Genomic DNA, 25,231 nt, shown 5'->3' with positions numbered 1-25,231 from the left:
GTATGACTGGGTAATATTCCGTGGCACCTATGTAACATGTCTTCATAAGACAAGCATCTGTTGATGAGTGTTGAGTTGTCTCCTTGCCTTGGCTGTTGTGAATAGTGCTGCTATGAAGGCGGGTACATGGATCTTTCCAAATCAGAGATTTCTCTGGATATGTGCCCAGGATTGCGATTGCTGGATCACATTTTCAGTTTTTTAAGGAGCCTCCATACCACTTTCCATAATGGCTGCACCAGTTAACATTCCCGCCGACAGTGCAGGAAGGTTCCATGCTCTCCACACCCTTTCCAGCCTTTGTTGTTAATGAGATATTTCAGTTTGCTTTTTTTTTACATTGTCCAGTTCTTGGGATTCCACTGTGTAGTTTGTAGGCACAGAGCATCTCAGTTTGGAATGACCAGATTTCAGATGCTCAGCAGCCACATTTGGCCAGTGGCTCCTATACTGGGCAGCACGCTCATTCACTGGGTGACTCTAAGGATGGGGGCGCTGTCTTACTCATTTCTCACTGTTGCCTGGCAGAGTGCTCAGAACACACAGAATACAGTGCATATACGCGAGCTAAACAGAATGGACGCCCTGGAGAGCGATAGAGCGAGGTGATGAGAGCTGTCTTGCAGGAGAGGGTGTGGCCGGGAAAGCCGCACCAGGAAGGCGATAACAGAGCAGGTTCTGAAGCTATACAGGAGACACCAGGCCACGGACGCAGGGCAGTAAGAGGAGGCAACACTGGAATAGGGCTCAGAAAGCCGGACAGGATTTCAGGAGCCAGACATGCCAAGGGAGGAAATCACGGCATTCCAAGCAGAAAATAAATAAAGAAATAAAAATGGAGTCTGAGGAAAGACCGGGAGAAAAATGGGCAAGAATAGAGCATGGAGGCAGAATGAATGGTTTGGCTGAAAGACAGACCGTAGGCTCCACCGGGAGCACTCCGAACCACGAGGAAACCACGCTCTAAACGCAGTCATGGCGGGGCCAAGGCGGAGGGATTAACGTGTGTCAGGACCGTGTCTGCCTCCCAGGATAACCACTGTTCTTCCCAAAGTAGTTGTTGTTGTGTGTGTGTGTGTGTGTGTGTGTGTGTGTGTGTTTTAACCTTCCCTTTAACTCAAAAAATCGTCAGCATTCTAAAGAAATTTCAGTTATCTTAGATATCAGCCTTTTGTCCTCAGAGAGTTATCGGTAACGTTTATTCTCTGACGACTCTATTGTATTGGGTTGACGGAAAGTGAGGATAAGAACAATGGCAGAACTCATTCTGGACCAGGCAGAGCTCAGGTACTTCATGTCATTAACATATTTAACTCTATGGCAACCTAGGAGGCAAACACAGTTACTGCTTCCAATATCACACATGGAGAGCCTGCAGTGCCGGGAGATTAGGCAACTGACTCCTGTAGCTAGTTCAAATCCAGGCAGCCTAGTTCTAGAATCAACGGTTCTGCTACTATTCCAAATGATTTTGGTTGCTACAACAAACAGATACTAATGTAAGGACTTTGTATGTATTAATTAATTTATTCTTAATTACTCATGGACCTGTTAATTGCACAGTAATTATTCTTAATTACTCATGTATTCATGGAATAGGTGCTATTCTTCTAGTCTTATTCATGAATAAGCTGAGAAACAGAGAGGTTAACGAATGTCCCCAAGTTCGCAGTTAGTTGAGAGTGAAACCAGAGGGGCAAGAATCAGATCTGTTTAGGTGGAGCTTCCCTTCTGAAGTTCTGATGAAGCATCCTGTTATCCAAAATAAAATCCACCATAAACTCGTACTGTTAGTAACACATGCATTTATTTCTAAGGAAACTTTCATGGAGTAAATTAGGTAAGGTTTTCTCTCTCTATCTCTTCTACGATATGCCTAACTTTCTTGTCATCTCCCCTCTCCTCCAAAATGTAGCTTAAGAAATGTTTATTGAATAAATGAAAAAAGTGGATGGATTAACTGCTTATTATTAATATATCCCAAGCCCCAGACTTTGGACAAAGGATTATGTTACATGCATGCTCAGTCCCTCAGTTGTGTCCATCTCTTTGCGAACCCTCTGTCTATGGAATTCTCCAGGCAAGAATACTGGAGTGGGTAGCCATTTCCTCCTTTGGGGGATCTTTCCGACCCAAGGATTGACCCCAGTCTCCTAGAGCAGTAACTAATACAGACAGCGGGCTTCCCCAGTGGCTTAGTGGTAAAAAGTCCATCTGCAATGTAGGAGACCGAGCTTCGAGTCCTGAGTCAGGAAGATCCCCTGGAGAAGGAAATGGCAACCCACTTCAGTATTCTTGCCTGGTAAATCCCATGGACAGAGGAGCCTGGCAGGCTGCAGTCTGTGAGGTTGCAAAAGAGTCAGACATGGCTTAGCAATTAAACCACAACAACAATAATACAGACAATATCTGCTTTCACAGGACTGACAGTTTAGCTCTTCCTCTCTCCGCAGACACATAGTTACTCTGTATTTGTGTCTAAACTACGCCTTATCTCTCTCTCCCCTATCTCTTGTTCTGTCTGTCCATCCGTCTGTCTGGGAAGGGGTAGCAGAAGGAGAAACAGAGGACGGAAAGGAGGAAGCAAGGAGGGAGGAGAGGAGAGAAATGAGAGGAGGACTAAGAGGAACTGGGTGGTAAGAAAGAACAAGAGGAGGCAGAGAAAGGAGTGAGAAGGGATCAGCTGAGTTTGTTTTCACGATTCCCCTCCTGTTGAAGTTTTGTGCTCACCACCACTTCTGGACTGTCTTGCTTGCATTGTGCTCTTGATTTTCAGAAGCAATAGGAAATCTGGGCAAAGTTAGAGGTCCAAAGCTATTGTCTGCTTTGAAGCCCTTAAGCCTCTCTACCCCTCATGGAGTTCAACGGCCTGCCTGACTTCTCTACTTTTCCCTGCAGGGGAGGAGGCCTTGACCATGTACATGGACAAAACTCGCCTGGACAGAAAATCAGGGAATGCCACGCAAAGTGTTGAAGCTCTGCACCAGCTTGCATCATCCTACTTTGTTGACCGTGACGGCACCATGAGGAGGCTCCATGAGATCCAGATATCAACGGGAGCAATCAAGGTACAGCTTGAGGGTGGCAGGTTCTTAAGACAGCAGCATTGCACTAAAGTGGTCTGAGTCGATGGGCAAATGAAATCCCTAGCTTCCTTACTTCCTAAGGAGCTGACAGTGCCCTTGGCCAGCCATCCTGACTGAGGTTGTCCAATGCCCTATAATACCCTGAGCACTGTCATTAAGACCACATGTACTGATTTCCTGGGGCAGCCCTGGCTGTGGTCATGAGGCGTAATTATCCATAGTACTCTCTTTCACTCTTCAAGTTCTATGTAAATTATTTCCAGGCGCCCTTTATAGGTGAAGAAACTGAGGCTGCACTGGGTAATTCATTTTCACAAGGTCATAGAGTTCACAGAAGTCAGATTATGCCTAGGCCAGTAATTGGTTAACATCTGTGTTTTTCATCTCCCTCTCCCCATTTTACAGATGTGAACACTGAGGTCCAAAAGTTGAAGACTTTTGTTCAGGGTTACACAGCTAGCTAGTTCAGTAACAGGGATTAGAACTCTACTCTCTAGACCAGGGTCAGGAATATTTTTTGTCAAGAGCCAGTAATAAATATTTCAAGATTTGCAGGTCATATGACCCCTGTTGCTACAACTCACCTATGCTGCTGTAGAACAAAATCAGCCACAGACAATGTATAGAAAAAATGATCGTAGCCAGTTCCAGTAAAAGTGTATTTATAAAAACAGCCAGCCTGTCACGCTCATCTACCCAGTGCTATAGACCCTTCCAAGATGATGGAAAAGCTCTGAATGTGTGCTGTCCAAGACAGGGGCCACTACACATATGGGGTTATGGAGCTCATGACGTGTGGCTGCTTACAAACTATATTATTTGCAAGGTTTTTTAAAAAATTTATTTAAATTTAAATAGCCATATTGGAAAGAGCAGCTGTAAAGTTTCAGCTCACTGCCTTAGAGCATAGGTACTTAAATACTTCACTTTCAATATAAGAAATTCAAGGATTACCTTTATAAAGAGAATTGAAGGAGGGCATTTTTGATAAAAAGGATTAGTTCTTTGAAGGGTTTCAGTGAAGATTTTTTAGCATCTCAAGTTCTCTTAAACCAGATTATAACTGCATTTTTTACCTCTCATTCTTCAGTCTGGTTTCTTCTGAATAAAATGCAGACTTAGGTTGCTGTTGTTGTTAGTCTTCTATCAAGACATTAAAAGGTACCTCTCAAGATAGTGTGTGTGTGAAGGCTTGGGGGGGTGGCAGGGGAGTGTTGGTAGGAGTCAGGCAGATGAGTCAGAAATTGACCAAGGGAGGAGAAGAAACGTGGGCGGGAGAGCCTTGCTGAGGAGGAAGAGAAATAAATCAGATCGACAAACAAAGAGCCGGCTTATCCGAGAAGAATCGCCTGTATCGGGGGGATTATGTTGTTAGGGAACTCGGCACGGAGAGCTGGAGCTTTATGAAGCCATCGGAGTCAGAGTAGCCAAGCAAAGGCCTGGTTTTCATTATCACCAAAAGGTTCCCTCCCCCCAGGATGGGACTCAGAATTGAGATATTGAAGCTCTGTCGGGAGATAATCCTCTCTTGTGCATCCTGGAGGTGCAGTCTGCCTCTTTAGGAGGAGTTTCTCAGAGAAATTAGACAGAGGCCGCTCAAGAAACCATTCTTGCAACAGCTCCACCCTCGACATTCAATCTGGGACTCAGGTTTTTCTAGCCATTTCTTGAGGCTACTTCAAGACCCCGCTGGTTAGAATGGGCCTCCCTGCCAGCTTTGTCTAAGATGAGCAGCCGACCAGGTGGGGAAGTTTTTCCAGTCGTTTCCTCTTCCTGAGTATCTCTATAGCAAGATGAATTGGTAGTTTTGAATGTCTTTCAATAATAACCATGCTATTATTCTATACACAAAAAAGAATAAATTACTTTTTAAAAGCAAAGCCTAATAACCTTCCATTTATGTGCTGTTTCCTAAGTGCTGAACACTTCAAAAACATGATCCCTTTACTGTTAGGGTCGATATTGTAGAGATAGGGAAATTGAGGCTTATACAGGGGAGTTACTGACCCAAGCTCTACTGCTGGACAGAGGCGGAGCTGGCTTTCTTAGAATCCTCCTTCTCTATAGCAGTCAGAGCTGTGTCTTAGCAGCAGGATGCAAACCCCAAAACAAGCCCACCAACGATTGTGTGAAATAATGGAAAGTAAAGACCGAAGAGATGAAGAAGCCACTTTACATACTAACCCATTCATATTTCAAGGTTATCTTTTAGAATAGCTGTTCGAGCTGTTGTCCACCATCTCAGTTATTCTCAGACAGTGTTTTAGAAACACACCACCAGAGGACAGGGGCGTTCATTCTGCAGTGGAGCTGATTGTGCTCTTTGCTAATTTTTATGTGAAAATGGGAATGAGTTTATTGTTCTTGCCTAATGACAATGCATACGTACTCATCGATAATGCACATTGCAATTCATAAGGCTCTTGGTAATGAGATGTCTATTATCGAACATACACCACGTGTCAGGCACTTCCGCCCATCAGGTTTAGTCTCACAACCTTCACGGGAAGGATTTATTAGCTTCAGGTTCCAGGAGCCTAGAGAAGTGCCTGCCTGTGGTCACACAGCAAATCAATGGCCCAGCCAGGATTTAACACTGACCCTCCTATTTCCAGAGCCCATGGTTTCAAAATACACTGTAGTGTTTCCACTTGTTATTAGTTCATATAATAGAGTGGCTCGGTGACATGAGAACCAAGGATAGGACCTGGCCGTTCTGGCTCCTGTCTGTGCTAGACTCTGCCCCGCTACCCTGGCCGCTTGGCGCCAGTCAGCCCTGGTCCTCGGCACAGGCAAGGGGCCTGGGGAGTGGCCCCAGGTGCAGGGAGACTCTCCCGGCTGCTGCTTCACTGCTAGGGGCCGACTCTGCAGGACCTGTCTCAGCCAAGGGCATCTGTCTCACACCTGTCGCCCTCACTGTCCACTCAGGTCACAGAGACGCGCACTGGGCCCCTGGGCTGTAACAGCTACGACAATCTGGACTCTGTGAGTTCCGTCCTTCTGCAGAGCACCGAGAGCAAACTGCACCTTCAAGGTAGGATGTCAGTGGAAGTGATGGGAGCTGAGACGGGGAGGAGGGAGCAGCCTGCAGGAGGAGGGATGGGAGAGTATCAGGAGGCCAGAAGGGAGGGAGAAAGGAGAAGAAGATGAAAGGCAGAGAGAAACCAATGAAAGCTAAAAATATGGAAATCAAGACAGTTATGATTTGATGTCTTTTTTAAAATTTTAACATATATGGGACATTAAATTCATGGTTATTAATTAGTTTTCAGAGATAAAGTATGGAAATGTGAGCTTTATCTGATTATTTTGATGAAAATGTCTAAACAGTGTTATTTATAGATGTTCCAGATCTAATATATATTAAAGTTTCATATCATAGCATCTGAATTTCCTATATTATTGTGTTTGATTCTCAATGTATTTTGGCAGATGTTATTTGAATTCAAAAAACTATAGGGCACTTTATAGAATTTGGGGTTCTGTGTAATCTTTCTCCTTCTTTGTTAATCATTTGCGGTTTTTAGTACATTCATACATATATATGTGTTTGTGTAGGTGTGTGTGCTTTTAGCAGAGTTTGCAAATGAGAACATTCAGTGCTGGCTAAAACATAGCAAGACAAACACTCTTAGGCATTGCTAGTAAAATTGCAATAATTCCAAGGATTAGTTTGTTGAAGTATATATTTGTATTTGCTTATCATCTATTGTATGTAAAGTCGATATACACTCAAGACCTTGAAGGAAACATGTTTTAACACAGTCATTTTATCCTGATTAATTCATCATGAAGAGGAGTTGTAGGGGGGGAAATGATAAGACTTTTAAGTATAGATAGTGCTGTTTTAAAAAGCATAATTTATAATAGCAAAGAAAGAAACAATGTAAAGATCTCAATTTTCTACCTGAGGAGACTAAATGAATTATGTAGCATCCATACCACATAATATTAGGCAGGTGCTAAAATGTTATTTGTAAAGAATTTTCAACTACAAAATGATTTGGTATGACGTTAATTAAAAATGGATGATTTTGATTGAAGGAATGGTATGAGCTTAATGTAAAAGGATAAGGAAAAATAAAATTGCAAGGAATTATGCCGAGATGTTAAGAGGTTACTTCTGGATGATTAGGTTAGAGGTGATTTATTTTAGGCTTCCAATTCCTTTTCTAACTTTTCCACAATGATCATGTATTAACTTTATAGTCAGAAAAAAATGGCATATACTTTGACTTTGAGCAAGCTAAGAATGTGACCTTCTAGAAAGGTATATGATAAAGGTGATTCTGAATGTCAGTGGGAGGAAAGTTGGGTTTAGATTGGCAGATCGAGCTAAGCAGAGCCTAATATGACTTTTATATTCTGGTTCCTTGGCAACTCTTTGATTCATGCTCCTGTTAATAGAAGATGGTTGGAAAGCGGTACAGGGTAAGCTTGGCAGTGTCACTTGGGAGCAGTGAATGAAAATCCATCAGGGAAATTCAGGTCAAGAGAACAGTCTAGTGTTAAAAGCCGAGAAAACAAAACCTCAAATACATGAAGAATAACCCTATCCTACTTTATTAGAGAAAAGAGTGGGCAGATGGGCTTGGTCACGCCTGATAAGAAACGAGTAAGAAAGGCTGACCAACCTTGGGGGTGCTAAGATTTCCACCGTTAGTTCCCAAGGTGCCTATAGCGAACTTGCGGAGTGAGAGCAGGGTTTGAATCCAGGAAGTGTGGCTCCGACCTGTGTCTGATCACCCTGCTGTGCACGAAGGAGGTAGAGAGACCTGTGAGTTATATCTGGAGTAAATTTAGACAGGATGAGCAAGATGGTGCTAGCAAGTTATTAAGATCTTAGGGATATTTAGAAACTGATTTACCTTGAAGCTACAGAAGTTTAAGATCCAGGGCTCTCTGGCCTTCTAAGTCCCTAACTTTTCTCATTCTAAATATTCACATTCCCATGTGATTTTGAATTCCTTTCCTCAGTAGGCACCTGCAGCATGAGCCTCAGTCCTCCAAAACCCAGCTCTGCCATGGGTTCCAGTATTTGTTGCTCAGTCACTAAGCACTTAAATGAAGTGAGCATTAATTTGAGAGTAGTAGGAACCATGAAAGGGTTTTAAAAAACAAAATAGCAGGAAGAGATTAATGTTGTGGAAGATTGATCTGGCTATTGTGTGGTCAGTTAATTAAAAAGAGTAGATTAGAGGTTGGTGACCAGTTAGTTAGGGACTGCTGCAGTATTCAAGAAGAAATGTCACAAATTTAGGAAGGAGCAGTTGAGATGGAGTGAAATAGAGCAATTTCGGAGTTACTTAGGAGGCATCCTGACAAGGACTTAGTGAAAAGAACATGAAAGATTTAGATATTTGAGTGACTGGAGTGAGAAGATAAGATAGAGCTGATGGACAGGAAAATACATATGATTCAAGGTAGTGTGTAATATAATAGAGATAGTAAAAGTAATGCACAGTATTATGGAGATTCAGGAAAATAAAAAGGTAATTCGTTCTATCTGTCTAGGTAGAGGAGTCATAGAAAGGAGAAAAATATTCTCCTGGTGGAGAGTAGAACAGAGAAGCGTCTTACTGTAAGACAGAAGAGTATCTCTTGATTTAGAGGTAGGCTGATATTTATACTTGGACTGCAAGGAGATCTAACCAGTCCATCCTAAAGGAGACCAGTTCTGGGTGTTCATTGGAAGGACTGATGCTAAAGCTGAAACTCCAATACTTTGGCCACCAAAGACCCTGATGCTGGGAGGGATTGGGAGCAGGAGGAGAAGGGGATGACAGAGGATGAGATGGCTGGATGGCATCACCGACTTGATGCACATGAGTTTGGGTGAACTCTGGGAGTTGGTGATGGACAGGGAGGCCTGGCGTGCTGCGATTCATGGGGTCGCAAAGAGTCAGACCCGACTGAACTGAACTGAACTGATATTTATTCAGTAGCATACAGAAAGCAGCGAGTGAAACAAAAAGGTTGATAAGTTGGACTACATTAAAATTAATTTCTGTTCATCAGAAGATGCCATTCATAGAATGAAAATTCAATGGAGTGGAAGGCAATATCAATGATAAATGTATCTGAGCCAGAACTGATGTGTAAAATATGGACACCCCAGGATCGAACCTGGGCCTCCTGCCTTGTAGGCAGAGCTACCAAGGAAGCATGCAAAATCTGTAAACAACCTCTGAAACCAGTAAGTAAAAGGCAGACAGTCCAGGGAGACAGGAAGAGGGATGAAAAGACACGAACAGGCACTCCAGAAACAAGACTATCAAAATGGCAAACAGATATTTGGAAAAGTGAATAACTTTACTTGTCCTCAGAAAATGTAGATTGAAACAGTCCAGTGTCGTAACACAGCAGTCAGTCTGGCTCAGTTGGAAAAAACTGACGATATCTAGGAGTGATGACGTGGAATAGTGGGTGTGTACACGCATTGCTTCCAGAAGAATACATTTTCCAAATTACTTTGGAAAGCTCTTCTTGGCAGCTTCCACTAAGAACTCAATATGCCTTGACCCCATGACCCAACAGTTACAACTCCTAGGAATATGCCCAAGAGAATTATTACATATGTTCACCAAAAATCATGAGTGTTCACGAGTTTTGTTCAAAAGAGTCTCCTAAATGGAAATAGCCCCCAAATCCCCATCAACAAGAAAATGGATAATTTGTCATACAGTCACATGACAGGCTACAGTACAGAAATGAGAAAGAATAAACCCCCATTCGTATTTTATTTTCGCTGCTCTGGGTCTTCATCTCAGCGTCCGGGCTTTCTCTAGTGGTGGAATGCGGGCCCAGTCGCTGTAACGCATGGGCTTAGTTGCCCCGCAACATTGGAGACCTTCGTTCCCCCACCAGGGATGGAACCGATGTCCCACGCGTTGAAAGACAGATTCTTAAGCACTGCACCACCGGAGGGGTCCCTAAACTACTGTTCTATGCAGCAGTATGGAAGAAGCTCATGAATGTAACCCTGAATACAAGAGAGACTTCCCTGGTGGTCCACTGGTTAAGAATCTGCAGGCGACGCCAATTTAATCCCTGGTCAGGGAACTAAAATCCTACGTGTCGCAGATCAACTAAGCCCTAGTCCACAACTAGAAAGAAGCCCACGCTCCCCAAGGAAAGAGCCCAGGTGCCACAAGCAAGACCCGAAAGAACAAGTATTATAAAAAGAAACACAGAATTAGAGAAGCCAGACAGGAAAGAGGAGATGCTGTTATGATTCTGCTCTTTCCACCAGTCAGAAACAGTCAGACACACACACTGTTTCAGGATTCCTTTGCAGAGGAGGAACAGGGGAGTGATGGGAAAGAGATGAGAGAGGTTTCTGGAGGTCTTGGTAAGGTTTTGATCACGATGGCACACAAAGATGTGTTTACTTTGTGAAGATTGATACAGCTGTACACGCATGACTTATATGTGTACATTTCTGTGTATAAAATATGCAGCTATTACGCTTTTTATTTAATAATGTGCTCTATTTTGACATCCTCTGCAAAAAGAAAACGTGAATAAAATGGAGACATAAAAGAGCAGCAGGTGGTCCAGCCCAGCCTAAAGGGAAGCTGCATGGACTTGCGGGTTGAAGAACCAGAAATAACAAGCGCTGCTTATTAAGCATGTCCTTGTGTGCCAGGAGCTGTGTTAATTTATTTTTACTGCACTTACATTTATGTGTTTCTTTTTATTTAACTTGTATTTGTTTTATATAATGGGATTTATTGAATTTTTAATGCTCATAGCATTTATAAGGGAAGCATAGATAAACAACATTCCCAGTTTGTAGGTGAGGAGACTGGGGCTGAAGAGAGGTTTCTTAATAAGCCACTGAGCTGGGATTTTAACCCCAATAGCCTGACTTTAGGGTTTCTCCCTCTTAAAATGGGTAGCTCCATATTCCTCTGGTCCCTCCTAATGCCTCTGCCTGAGGGTTGGGGGCAGATTCTGCAGGTTTATTAGGGTAGATGGAGGATTATACAAATGGCACTCAAATGACCTTCACTTTGTGCTGTTTCATAAAAGGTTCACAGAACTAGGCAAAGGTGGAGAGAAATAGAAAAATTAAAAAAAAAAAAGGAAGTTTGGAGACGGAGACTCGAAATGAGAAAGAATCATGGAAATGAACAGAGGCTATTAGTAGTCAAAGCAGCAACCACCGAGCTACTTGTAATAATGCTAATGGCATAATGAAAACTTCTCATTTTTATCCTTCTCTCTCCAAGAAGCCCATTGAGTGTTTCACCGACATTGTCATGTAATTGAATTGAGTATCCATCTGGTGAGATGGATGTACAGAGAACAGACCTCTGCCTCCATAGCTCACTGACGTGGAAAGGGATGCAGAAAAAATAGTTTGCTGAAATCAAGGGATAATTCAGAAATGTATTCATTCACACATTCCCTTACTCATTTAGTAATATTTATTGAATGTCAGCTATACATCAGACATTGTTTTAAGAACAGGATATAGAGCCCTGAATGAGCTAACTCTCAGTCATTTTGGAGTTTACATTGAGTGTGAGGGTGTTGGGTGAGCAGACATTAAACACGTAAACACAGAAATATATTTTCTTTACAGTCAGAGAGATAGAGAGGGAATAGGTCATCTAGAAATTTGTAGACCATGGAACAGGCTTTAGATTTTACTCTGAATGAAATGAGAAGCCATTGCAAATTCGGGCAGTGGAATAACTGGACCTGACTTCCATTTTACATGAATTACTATGACTGTTCTGTAGAAGAGGCTTGTCGAGGGCAAGATCACATACAAGGAACCCAGCTAGAAGGCCATCATATTTATTAAGGTGAGAGAAAAATGACAGCCTGGGCCACTGATAGTGACTGTGAGGGTTGTAAGAAGTGGCTGAATTATGGATATACTTTTAATTCAAGTACTGCTGACATTCTTTGTCAGTGGACTGAGGAAACACTTATGAGAGAAAGAGAGAAACAGAGGATGTTCCCAGAGTTTTGCCTGAGCTGAAGTGGTTGGGTTCCCTTCCTGCTATGGCGAATACTGTGGAAGGGATCTGTCTTGATGGGCCGTGAGGAATTGGGTTTGAACCCAGGTTTGAGAAGTCTGTTATGTCTATGTTGAGTGGACATTTGGAAAGTCAGGGGAGATGACAGCAATGTAAATTAGCATAGGGATGATATCTAATGATGTGAGGTTGGGTAAGATCACCTTGAGAGAGGGTATAGATAGAGAAAAGAAGGAGCCCAGTGATTGAGCCATGGGGAATTTAATATTTATAAGTTGGAATAATGGCATCTTAATGAGGAACAAGAAAAGGAAGCTAAGAACTGGCTGAGGAGCAGAGTGGAGGCAGTGATGGGAAGAGAGCCAAGAGAATGTGGCACCCTAGGAATCAGGTGGAGAGGTCATTGTCAATTGTGCGAATGGCTGCTGATGGGATGGGTAAGATGGATATGAGAAGAGAGTAGTGGGGTCAGCAACATGGAAGGCATGGGTGACCCTGAGAACAAAGCCTCAGCAGAGCTATGGGAGTGGAAGCCTGAGTAGACTGACTTCAAGAGAAAATGAGAAGAGAGGAAGTGAGGGCAGGGCTTTAGCAAACACTCCTGAGGAATCTCACCGTAAATGGTACAGTAGCAGAAGGTGACGTGGGGTCCCTGAGTTTTTCTTCTTTTTTAATATAGAAGCAATAAAACTCTGATATGTTGTCGGGGAGTTATCTTCAGAGAGGGAAACCTTGATTCTGTGAGCAAGAGGGATTTTGCTCCACTGAGGTTATGGTTGAGCAGGGAAGAGGGAATAGGATCTCGCATATGACTGGGATTACTTGCCTTAGATAAGACCTCCTGCAAGTTCGCACAGGGTAAAGGGGAAAACAATATATGGACCCAAATGTGGGTCCGGTTCACAGTTGTGGTAACAGGGCCAGTTTCTTCAACTTTACTCCTGGTCACTTTTCATTGACCTGTTAAAAAAGATTTTTCAGATTTTCGGTTCAGTTCAGCCGCTCAGTCGTGTCTGACTCTATGCGACCCCATGGACTGCAGCACGCCAGGCTTCCCTGTCCATCACCAATTCCTGGAGCTTGCTGAAACTCATGTCCATCGAGTCAGTGATGCCATCCAACCATCTCATCCTCTGTCGTCTCCTTCTCCTCCTGCCTTCAGTCTTTCCCAACTTCAACGTCTTTTCCAGTGAATCAGTTCTTCGCATTAGTGGCCAGAGTATTGGAGTTTCAGCTGCAGCATCAGTCCTTCCAATGAATATTCAGGACTGATTTCCTTTAGGAAATCACTTTAAGATCTTAAGATCACTTACTGATCTTGAATTATTTCTCCTCTGCCTCCTCCTTTTTCCTTCCCTCCTTCTTCCTCCTCCTTTCCCTTTCTTTCTCCCCCTGTCTCTTCTTGAAAGCTCAGCTCCTTCCAGAGCAGTCTCCATCACCTACCACTGATGCCCTTGGAATCTATTCATGCCCTAAATGACGGCTCTTCTCTCGTTCATTGAGTTCAGTCCATCTATCCACGCCCAACACAGATGTCCATCCTCTCATCGGGAATCCTTCCTTCTTTACCTTGTCTTGGCTCACCTCCTCCCATCACCATTTCTCTCTTCCCAGGATCCTTGCAGTGATTGTCAAACCAGTTTTCTTGATCCTGATTACTTCTGCTCATCCATCCCCATCTAAGCAGCCAGTATGTTCTTCCTAGCACCAAATCAAATACTGTTACTTCTCTGCTTAAAACCCTTCCGAGTCTCTGAGCTGGGTATAAGGTATAGACCTGGGCGCCATGCTGGTGAGAATCAGAGCCTGTTTTCTTGGCTTTGTCATATTCCACCATCCAGTACATACCCGTATCCTTACTCCAGGCCTGTAGACTTTCTTACAGCTTACTGTAGGCATCTTTGTTGTTGTTGTTTTTATTACTTTGCACCTTTGGACATCATTTCTCCAGTTCCTGGACTTCCGCTTCTCCCTGGAAAGCTCCTCTTCCTGCACCTGCTCAGGTTGTTAGACACCCTGCGCACCTTCTTCTCACTCTCTGTCATGTGATATTATTAATCTGACTGCCTAGTTGGAGTATAAATTCCTCATTGCCAAGGGCCATCTCTGTCTCTAACATGATATATAGAATCCGGCTCATAAACGGCATACATACACGGAAGACATGTGTTAAATGAATTTATAGATAGTTGAATAATTAAATGAATGAATCACCCAGCCCATAGTGAGCTCCATTTGCTCTGAATTCTAATGATTCTCATTCCACATCATGCCGGATCCAGTTCAACCTGAAAGGACGATGTCCTGAGGCCTCCTCTGTGCCAGGAGCCTCCCTTCCTGCATGGAGAGCATTCTTCAGAGGGCACGTGCCTTTTCGGCCGCTTTGGAGGTTCTACCTTTCAGGGGAGAGCCAGGCCCCTGTACTCTCCCAAATGCCACCTCTTCCCAGAAGCCTCTTTTAAGACCCCTTGTATGGCATTTTTTTTTAACTTCATCTTGCAACATGTTCATTTTGTTTAGGTTTTACCTTTCTTATTAAATTTAATCATAGGCTTCTTTAAGGAAGGGATTTTGCCAACTTTGTGTTTCATTATAGTAAATATAGTGCTGTGGCCACTGGGACTCATATAATATCTGTTTGCTGAACTGGAAGTTGGTGTAGTATCGGTGTAACAGTGACTGGAGAAGGCCGAGGACCAGGAGGCTGGGGGAAAGGAGAGAAGGAGGAAGGGAAACTGGCGTGGGAAGAAAGGGAGGCAGGGAGGCGAGAGCAGGTGAAGGGTGGAGGTGAAGGGTGAGGAGGTGAAGGGTGGAGGAGGGTGGGGGAAGGGCAGAGAAGAAAAGGGGAGAGGAGCAGGGGGGTGAAGAAGAGGTGAGGCGAGGAGGAGAGGGGGGGCGAGAGGAGGCGCCCGGAGAAGGAGCGAGCCCCTTTCCTCGGCCGTTCGCATCATAAACTGAGCAGAGATGATTTTCAAAGCCTCTCGCATCAAGTAGGAGACAGAGAGGGCAGAGCGTGTGGAGCTGTTTAAAAGCAACATTATTTTGAGCTGTTACAGCTTCTCAGGCATCGTGCTTATACCCATGAGCTGGTTAATCTCTCCCACCAACTGAGAGCTAGGGATTATGCTCCCCATTACACAGATGAAGAAACTGAGGCCTCCCAAGGTAAAGTCACTTTCCCAAGGCCCCCACCCCCCAGCTTCTGGCTCCTGGCTGCCTGGGTGCCAAGATAGCTTTTCTCCGGGAGCTTTGAGTCAGCACAGCACATTCTCCGTGTGGAGAGAATAGGACTAAATCCCTGCGCAGCTGCAGTGGTAGAGGAAGAGAGGAAGGAAGGTGATTCCGTCTTTCTTTCATGAAGCCCCATCGCCCCCGGCGGCCTTGTGACCCCAGCGGGAGCGCCGAGTGATGGCTCCCAGCGCTGGCTCTAGTCAGCAGCTTTGGGCTGAATCCTCATTAAGAATTAGCCCGGGGTCGCAGGCAATGGCTCGTGACTAAGGGCCTTCTTGCTGATTAGCCGGGGTCTAGGAGGCACTGATGGGGATCCGAATTTCCGCCTTCCCGCGGCTCTGTCTGTAAAAGCCCGTTGAACAAAAGAGCAGCGTCTTCATGACAAATGGGATTGCTGACTTCCACCCAACTGCTTGAGTCCAAATATTGGTTTTCCTTTATGAGCCAAGGAGCAGTGTGTTCTCTGCCTTGTGAGAAAAAGTGAAGTTTCTCTTGGTAAGGAGATTGAAGATACCGATTAAAGACTGGATCGGAACATAAGTAGAATAGGGAGGCACGCATGCGCAGTTGCTCAGTCATGTCCACCTCTTTGTGACTGGAGCCCATCAGGCTCCTGGGTCCGTGGGATTTCCCCAGTAAGAATACTGGAGTGGGTTGCCATTTCCTCCTCTAGAGGATCTTCCTGACCCAGGGATCTATCCTGTGTCTCCTGCACCGGCAGATGAATCCTTTACCACTGAGCCAGCAGAGAGACCCAGAATGGGAGGATCCCAGAGCAAATGGGAAAGTGATAAGTCCTTGAACTAGTTAATCAAGTCTCTGAGCTTCTTCTGGTCTTCTAATCTGCAAAATTAGTCCAACTGATGCTGAAGCTCCAATACTTTGGCCACCTGACGCGAAGAACTGATTCACTGGAAAAATCCTGATGCTGGGAAAGACTGCAGGCAGGAGAAGAAGGGGACAACAGAGGATGAGATGGTTGGATGGCATCACCGACTTGATGGACAGGAGTTTGAGCAAGCTCCAGGAGTTGGTGATGGATAGGGAACCCTGGTGTGCTGCAGTCCATGGGGTCGCAAAGAGTTGGACACGACTGAACTGAACTGAATCTGCACAAAATGGGAATGAAAATACCCCCGTCTCAGAGCCATGGTTCTGTGTTTATTTGGAAAATATGTAGAAAGTTCAGATGGTAAAAAAAAATCTGCCTGCAATGCGGGAGACCTGAGTTTGATCCCTGGGTTGAGAAGATCCCCTGGAGAAGGAAAGGGCAACCCACTCCAGTAATATCGCCTGGACAATTCCATGGATGGAGCCTGGCAGGCTGCAGTCCATGGGGTTCACAAACAGTTGAGACATGACTGAGTGACTTAACACTTAACACATATATGGAAAGCATCTGTCCTAAAACGAAGGCTTCTGCTGCTGCTGCTGCTGGATTGCTTCAGTCGTGTCCAACCCTGTGCGACCCCATAGATGGCAGCCCACCAGGCTCCCCCGTCCCTGGGATTCTCCAAGCAAGAACACTGGAGTGGGTTGCCATTTCCTTTTCCAGTGCATGAAAGTAAAAAGTGAAAGTGAAGTCGCTCAGTCGTGTCCGACTCTTAGTGACCCCATGGACTGCAGCCTACCAGGTTCCTCCATCCATGGGATTTTCCAGGCGAGAGTACTGGAGTGGGGTGCCATTGCCTTCTCCGCTAAAACCAAGGGGATTGATATAAAGTAATAGATGATTTCCTGGATAATTCTCACATACCAGGAATAGAGTTCATTCTTTTATATCAGTCTATCGTGGAAACCTCAACACAATCCATTTTGCAGTTTTGTGAATTGAGGCTCACAGAAGTTAATTAACTGTCTTGTAGTCAGCAGAGCAGGAATTCGAGCCCGTGTCCCCTCAGTGGCAGTGCTCTTTAAGTACGTACTACATCGTGTCTCAACCTGAAATTTATATCGTAATCATGGTTTTTATTGGAGCCGGTAGTTCTGTAGCCCTTTCTATGCGCCAATAGGTTCTGCTGTTGACTTTTGAAAGTCTGTGATTTTCCTAAAATTACTTGCCAACTTGTGGATGTGCGTAGGTGTGCCATTTCCATAGCTATTCTCATACTCTCAAAAGAATCCAGAACCATAAAAGATCAAAATACCCTTTAGAACAGACGATTGTGAGAGCCTTGCAACATTCCAGGTGTAGATGATGATAAAAAGGGCTGCCTCTGACCAGGGGAAACCTGGAATAAAGTGGTGACTTAATACCCAGATCTGTATAGAAAGAGCTAGATATGCTGATGGAGTATTAGCTGTATTGTGTGTGTGTGTGTTAGCCGCTCAGTCGTGTCTGACTCTTTACAACCACGTGGACTGTAGGCCGCCAGACTCCTCTGTCCAAGGAACTCTCCAGGCAAGAACACTGGAGTGGTTGTCATTCCCTTCTCCAAGCTGTGTTGAGGGAAGGCCTGTTAGAGGGTTCATCTGTTGGTGTGTGGTCATGTGAGGCTCTGCCTTTCAATAAACTTGTGGCCAAGTGTGCAGCACAGAAATCCTGGACTGATCAGTGATCAATGAGACTGTTTGATCTACTTTAACCACCACGTCCCACTCGATTCCTTGTTGATCTCATTGATTGTACAGAAATCAGGCATCAGGATGGTCAAAACCTAAATCACCCATAGAAATTAATATATTGACTCTCTTTAAACAAGGTACCTGCTTATTTTATTTTTTTTTTAATTTTTATCTTTTGTTCTTACATGTCAGAATTTATCTTAGGCGGAATTAAGCTCTCCTTTGGCACTGCGAACATAGCTCTTTCCGTGCATTTCACTGTATCCTGGGTACATTCTACCTTTTGTTATGTGCACAATTGTTCATATTTGCTACTAAATTCCAGTCAAGCTCCCTGGAAGGAGAATACATATCCTTTTAAATGTGCTCATTATTCAGTTTTTACTTACTTGATGTGTGCTCTTACTTATATAGTGTATGCCCAATATATATTTACTGATTTAAATTTATGTGAACTGTCAAGTCAATTTGCTTTGAATCTTAGTATTTTTTTAAATTGTGATGAAGTATACATGACAAAGTTTAATGTTGTAGGCATTTTAAAGTGCACAGTTCAGTGGCATTAAGCCTACTCACAGTGCTGTGCAACTACCATCCCTTACTGGTTCCAGAACTTTCTAACCATCTCATGTGGAAATTCTGTATCCATTAAACAGGCCTCTCTGTTCTTCACTCCCTCCAGTTCCTGGCAACTACTGATTGCATTTCTGCCTCTATGTATTTGCCTGCTCTGAACTTTCATATGATTGAAATCATATAATGTGTGTGTGTGTGTGTGTGTGTGTGTGTGTGTGTGTGTGTCTGGCATCATTTATGTAGCGAAATGTTTTCAGGGCTCATCCATGTTGTGGCATGTAAGAGCACTTCATTCTATGACTGAGTTAGTATTCTACTGCGTGGATATCCATATCCACATTTTGCTTATCTATTCATAGGTTGATGGAATTTAGGGTGTCTCTGCCTTTTGATCAATATTGCTGCTGTGAACAACATGTTCAAGTTTTTATTTGAATACCTGTGTGCAATTCTTTTGAATATATACCTTAAGAGTGGAATTGCTGGATCATACAGCAATTAAACTTTTAAGAAATAAGCCTTGATACAAAAATAAGTTTATTTTGTGGTGGATTGCCTGAGTCCATTGTTCTCTTCCCCTGAGAGGATTATTATACACATGAATGCATTGCCATGTGACAGGCAGTGGTTATCCTGTAGGAGATGTATACACCTCACTTAGTTGACATTGGACTTGGCCATATGACTTGCTTTGGCCAGTGGAATATAATGCATGCTTCATTTTAGGAGGCACTGCCTGGTTTGGCTTTTACCTTTTCCCTCTGAGAATATATATACCTGAGAGAGGCCACTTCTTCAGCTTTGGTCCGAAGAAGACTTCTGACACAGAGCCAAAGCCCAGCCAACATGAAACATGAGCAAGAAAGAGACCTTTTGTGGTTGGAAACCGCTGGGATCTGGGGACTCTTTGTTATGAAACAGAAAGGTAACCAAAGCTCAGTAGTTCTGAAACGCTGGCTTAAGCAACGCAAACCACACTTCCTTATGGCATGGCTTCTCAGTGCCTTAACCGGCTACTGTGTATTATGGGCCTCAAGAGCCAGACTGAATACACACAGTCTCCTGAATGTATTTGATCTTGGTTACATGTGCAGGTCCATGATTCTGGGTCATACAACTTGGCAAACGCTGGACTATTAATATAATATCATCTGGGTTAAATCCTGTCCAAAATAACTTTTCCTCTGCTCTTACAAATGTAGAAGGCTTTTCCTTATTCCTTCTGCTGAAATGTGTGTATATTTTATCTTAATTCTGCATTTAAGAATTTCGTTCTCCTACCCAGCTGGGGCCCTTTGAGGTCAAAACCGTCTTATTAATTTTCAATATCTCTAGCATCTAGTACATTGTCTTCCTCAATAAAGTGGTGAATGAAAGGACTTTTCTAAGCGTGGCAGAATTGAGCAGCTTTATTTTTGCACACGTACTGTGATCTAGTTTTGTGTTTGATATCGTGGAAAGAATGCAAAGACATAGAAGCCAGTCATAGTTCTCAAGAATCATAATTTGTAACAATGGATCCCAAACAAAATGTGTGCTGAGTTTAGTGGCCAAGTCTTTTAGCATCATTATCTTAGAAGGTTCTCTCTCTCTCTCTTTTTTTTTTTTTTTTTTGATTTGTGCATTTCTTCACTCAGATGTTTCTTAACAGTATTGAGCTGAAGTTAAAATAACTTCAGGTCTCAAGCTATGATGTCAGGAAAGATAGCACAGGCCCTGCTCATGAGGAAGAACTCTAGAGAGGTGAGATGTACTAAGCTCAGAACAGAGACCCACAATCTTCTCTCAAGCACATTTTCTCTAAATTCGCCTTTGTTCAAAACTAGTTCCTGGGTACCCCCCTCATGTGCCATATGACAAGGAGGTGGGAGATGAATGACGAACTGTCCCTTGCATTCAAGGAGGCGCTCACAGACCAGGAGGAAGATGAACATAAGTGTGCAAACCTGCCGCAGTACCTGCTCTATTAGAGTCTGAGATGCATGCAAGGCTTTTGGTGTCTACAGAGGGGCCCCTCAGATCACCAAAGGCTTCCAGGGAAAGCAGTGGAAAACAGGGTGAGCACAGAAAATAACGTCACTTGGAATAGCTATCGTGTATTAATGCTATGGGGTCGCTCTGGGGGCTCAGCTGGTTGAGAATCCATCTGCAGTGCGGGAGACCTGGGCTCCATCCCTGGGTTGGGAAGATCCCCTGGAGAAGGGAAAGGCTCCCCACTCCAGTATTCTGGCCTGGAGAATTCCATGGACTGTACAGTCCATGGGGTCACAAAGAGTCAGACACGACTGAGTGACTTTCACTCACTCACATTAATGCAGTGAGCTTCACATGGGTTACACAATGGATTTTGTTTTCTAATTCATTGAGATAAAATTTACATCCAGAAAAATTTACTACGTGAACAGTTCTATGAATATGATTAAACATATCCAATCATGTAATCAAGATGCCACCACAATCAAGGTATAAAATTATTCATTTAACTTTCACACCAACCCTACACATGAACTTTAATGAGAAAACTGAGAATCGGAGAAGGTAAGCCTCTTTATCTTAACTTCCCAAGGTCACACAGTTAATAAGAGCTAGAGCTAAAATTTGAACAGAGAGAACTTGCATTCTGGGAGCAGAGCTTGTGGTGGTGCAGGATGTCGCAAAAAAGAGAGAGAGAGAGACGGGGGATAAGAGAATCTGCAGACATCAGCTGATCCAGGGATCAGGTGATGGAGTCTGCGAAGTGTAGTTTGCGTTTCATCATGAATTCTGTGAAGAAGCTCAGATTTAAATTGACTCAACCTCTTCTTCAGTTTCAAGGGTATCTTCATGGTGCAATTTTATGAAACTGAATTTTAAAAGTATGTTGGAGAAAAAAAAAAAAGGTATGTCAGCCTGCTTATCATTGATGATTTCACAGTTTAGACCATACTCTCTTTTTCCAAGTTAAAATTGTCATTTAGAAGTCTCCCTGCCCCCAGTCACTTTTGTCAGTTTAAATTCTCCTCTGATTACCTCTCCCACTGAAAAGTAAGTTCTGAGAGAGCACAGATTTTGCTTCTAACCTTTTCTCCAAGACCTAAAAGAGGGCCTGGCACATAATATATGCCTAATCGATATTCCAGTGAGTCAACTCTTCACATGAGGTGGCCAAAGTACTGGAGTTTCAGCTTTAACTTCATTCCTTCCAAAGAACACCCAGGGCTGATCTCCTTTAGGATGGACTGGTTGGATCTCCTTGCAGTCCAAGGGACTCTCAAGAGTCTTCTCCCATACCACAGTTCAAAAGCATCAGTTCTTCGGCACTCAGCTTTCTTCACAGTTCAACTCTCACATCCATATATGACCACTGGAAAAACCATAGCCTTGACTAGATGGACCTTTGTTGGCAAAGTAATGTCTCTGCTTTTGAATATGCTATCTAGGTTGGTCATAACTTTTCTTCCAAGGAGTAAGCGTCTCTTAATTTCATGGCTGCAGTCACCCCTCTGGTGCTGGGAGAGATTGGGGGCAGGAGGAAAAGGGGACAACAGAGAATGAGATGGCTGGATGGGATCACCGACTTGATGGATGTGAGCTTGAGTGAACTCCAGGAGATGGAGATGGACAGGGAGGCCTGGTGTGCTGCGATTCATGGGGTCACAAAGAGTGGGACACGACTGAGCGACTGAACTGAACTGAGTCGATCTTTGCTTAATAATTGAAATAAGACCAGCAGAACAGATTCATAGAATATCAAGGTTCAAAAAATCACAATGATCAACTAGTACGGGGCTGGCAGACGTCTTCTGTAAAGAGCCAGGTGGCAAATATTCTAGGCTTTGTGGGTCACACACAGTCTCTAATGCAACTTATCCTGCTCCTCCATTGTGATGTGAAAGCAGCTGTAAATGATACTTCAGTCTGTGTGGTTGTGTTCCAATAAAGTTAATTTGTGAAAATAGGCTCCTGGCCCCAGTTTGCCAATTCCTGTATCTGTCAGTATATGCTAAGTTATGTTGTGCTAACAAACAATCCTTGAATCCCAGTGGTTGGCAAATGTGAGTATTCATTTTTTTACTGATTCTGCATCGTAGTCACAAGTCAGGTGTGATTCTGCTTCACAGAATGAAGGCCCTTGTATGGAGAGCAGTGGTGGCCTCTAGATGGAACCTGGCTGCTGTGGTGGTGATGGGCCAAGAGAAACTGGCCCGTATGTTGGTTCTTGTAGCTTCATTTTGGAAGTCACACATATCACTTATACATTTCATTAGCTAAAACATGCCATGGGAACCTATCTGAGTTCAGAGGGTGAATGTGAAAGTCGCTCAGTTGTGTCCGACTCTTTGGGACCCCATGAACTGTAGCCAGGCAGTCTCCTCTGTCCGTGGAATTCTCCAGGCAATACTGGAGTGGGTTGCCATTCCCTTCTCCAGGGGATCTTCCCAACCCCAGGATCAAACCCGGGTCTCCTGCTTTGTGGGCAGCCTCCTTACCATCTGAGCCACTCAGAGGTGGGGGTGTATAATTTTTTCCAAAGGAGGACACTCCAGGGAGGGGCTCTGAAAATGCATGAATGGGTTTTTGGAGCATCTCTACAATGTCAGCTTTCAGATTCTGCTTCTGTATTTCCAGTGACGAGAAGCCCTCTATCTACTAAGGCAAGCTGTTTCATCCCTCAAAAATTCTGACAGTTAAAAAAGGTTTTCGTTTTATTGTGCAAAATTTTGCTTATCTGTATTTTTCCTCCAAGGGTTCCAAGTCTCCTCCTTAAGATCCTGCAGGATAGATAAGGATACCTGAGAAAACAAAAGGGCACTCCATCCAGAAGGGGGAGCCAGACCCGCCCACTGTCCCCCCAGGTAGCTGCCTTTCTTCATTTCCCAGAGCACAGATGACCGGTCATGGAGACAAGGCTGAACTTCTGAATGAGATCATAGCCTTTTCGCCCTTTCTGCACAGTTTCACCCGGTGAATTATCGTCTTATTTCCATTCCACTCCAATGAGCTGTCAGCGATGGATACTGTAATTCACAGCAATAGAAACACAAACAGATGGGTAATTGACCTGCATGCCTTCATTACACTGGGGTTCAGAATGGCTGCCGAAGCCATAAAGTCCTTTATCTGCCAGTCTGAAATCCCTGGGCTTTCACAGGAAGGGGGTCAAGCTGACTTTTTGCAAAAGGTAGAGTCCTTGTTGTTGTTCTCCTCACCTCGTGCTTTTCAGAAATGGACAGAATTTGACAAGCAGAACTTAGCAGGTACAAGACAACAGCTGGGACTCCTATAGGGCTCTGAGATATCTACAGGGGGGCCACATTCTGATGCAAGAACAAGATAGAAAAATGTTTAATCTCAACCAAAATAGAACCTGTATTTTTCCCTCTCTTAGCCCCGTAAGAGAACATGCATTTAATATTTAATGAAATAGGTCAAAAAAGAGCAAATTCATCAAACATATTACTATATTAGGCAATTAGAATATAGAATAAAATACAACAAAGCTGAGGAAAAAACAGGAAGACATAAAGCCCTTGCCTTGAACAAAACTTAGATGGACCCAAGGTATGCCCACACTGACCCATCTCTGCTCAAAGTGTGCCCTCTCCATGGAGCACTGGGGTTGCCCTTCCTTATCTGTTAAGACCAGGCTTGTGTTTCAGGACTCTGCCCACATCACAAAATCACCTGTAACTACTGTGTCCAGGCTTATTTTCCTTCATCTCTGTAACAGATGCCTGACTTATTTAATATTTGAAATATATCTATTAAACACTGCTTAACCAGACATCATGCTGCTCTCTCTGTTTGAGTCATCAGCTACAGCGTTTGTCTCTTGGATTCTGAGCTTTCGTTTTGAATATCCAGGTAGCCCCTCTGTGTCTTTAGAAAGGAAGAAAGTCTCCTCGAGCAGCTCTTCAGGTACTTCTTGTTAAAGAAGGAGCAAGAGGCTCAGAGTTACTGTCAACAAAAGAGAGTCAGAGATGAAGGTGGGCCGAAAATCTCCAGATCTCAGGAGCACCTCGGTTTTTGTTGATAGGGTCCGCTATTCCAGACGTGAAACGTTCCCCAGCTCGCTGAGCACTGCCCCTGATCTAGGTGCCGGCGTCACACAGCAGTGTTGACAACCGAAGATCCCCAGGGATCCAGTGGAAGATTACCCTGAACAGACTATTACTCTAGCGGCCCGACAGCGGCTGAAATGCAGCAACGCGGAGGGCCTTCTCTTCTTTTTCTGAACCTCAGATTGACTCCCAGCCGGTGATGGCAAGGATCCTTGACTGCTGTTGTTGTATGGAGTGCTGTTCCTCGAATAAGCTGACAGATCTCTGCCCCGTGTCATTCTTCCCTTCCGAGTTCTGGTCTCTTCTGAGGCATCAGAGTCATTGCTTTCTTCTCTAAAGAATTTGGGAAAATCGGACAACTGAAGAAAAGAGGAACCTTAATCAGATAGAAAGGCGATGGCTAAACCAGTTCTCAGTTGGAAGGAGTGATATTGCCTAACGCCTTTTGCACATGGTGTTCCCACTTTCTAGACCACTCTTCCTGTGGATCTCCCATCCCTTGACCCCTGTGAATCCACTGGGTCTCAGCCTAAATGCCACTTCTCTGGGAGAGTGCCTTTGACTACCCCTGCTTGACGCTGGGCTAGGTATTCTTCCCGTGCATTCTCCAAGCACCCCTGTGCTTCTGGTAGAGCCCTGGGCTCATTGCATCCAAGCAGCGTGTTTACAAGGTCTGTCTCCCTCCTAAAATGTGAGGTCACTGAGGGCAAGAAAGGTTTGCCTTATTTGCGCTGGTATC

At 44.0% G+C, this 25,231-nt stretch overlaps 1 protein-coding gene across 1 annotated transcript in view; it reads left to right on the top strand.

Annotated features, from left to right (window-relative positions):
• Positions 1-25,231, top strand: part of BRINP1 (BMP/retinoic acid inducible neural specific 1) — a 195,791-nt gene that overhangs the window by 130,710 nt on the left and 39,850 nt on the right. The window contains exons 4-5 of the mRNA XM_018052690.1: positions 2,899-3,068; positions 6,015-6,120. Coding sequence (XP_017908179.1) covers positions 2,899-3,068; positions 6,015-6,120 — 276 coding nt within the window. The remainder of the gene's footprint in view (positions 1-2,898; positions 3,069-6,014; positions 6,121-25,231) is intronic.

This window comes from Capra hircus, chromosome 8, assembly GCF_001704415.2.
Source record: "Capra hircus breed San Clemente chromosome 8, ASM170441v1, whole genome shotgun sequence".
Classification (NCBI taxonomy): Eukaryota; Metazoa; Chordata; class Mammalia; order Artiodactyla; family Bovidae; genus Capra; species Capra hircus.
The sequence above is the reverse complement of the archived record's forward strand: the minus strand, read 5'-3'. Positions and strand labels throughout refer to the sequence as shown.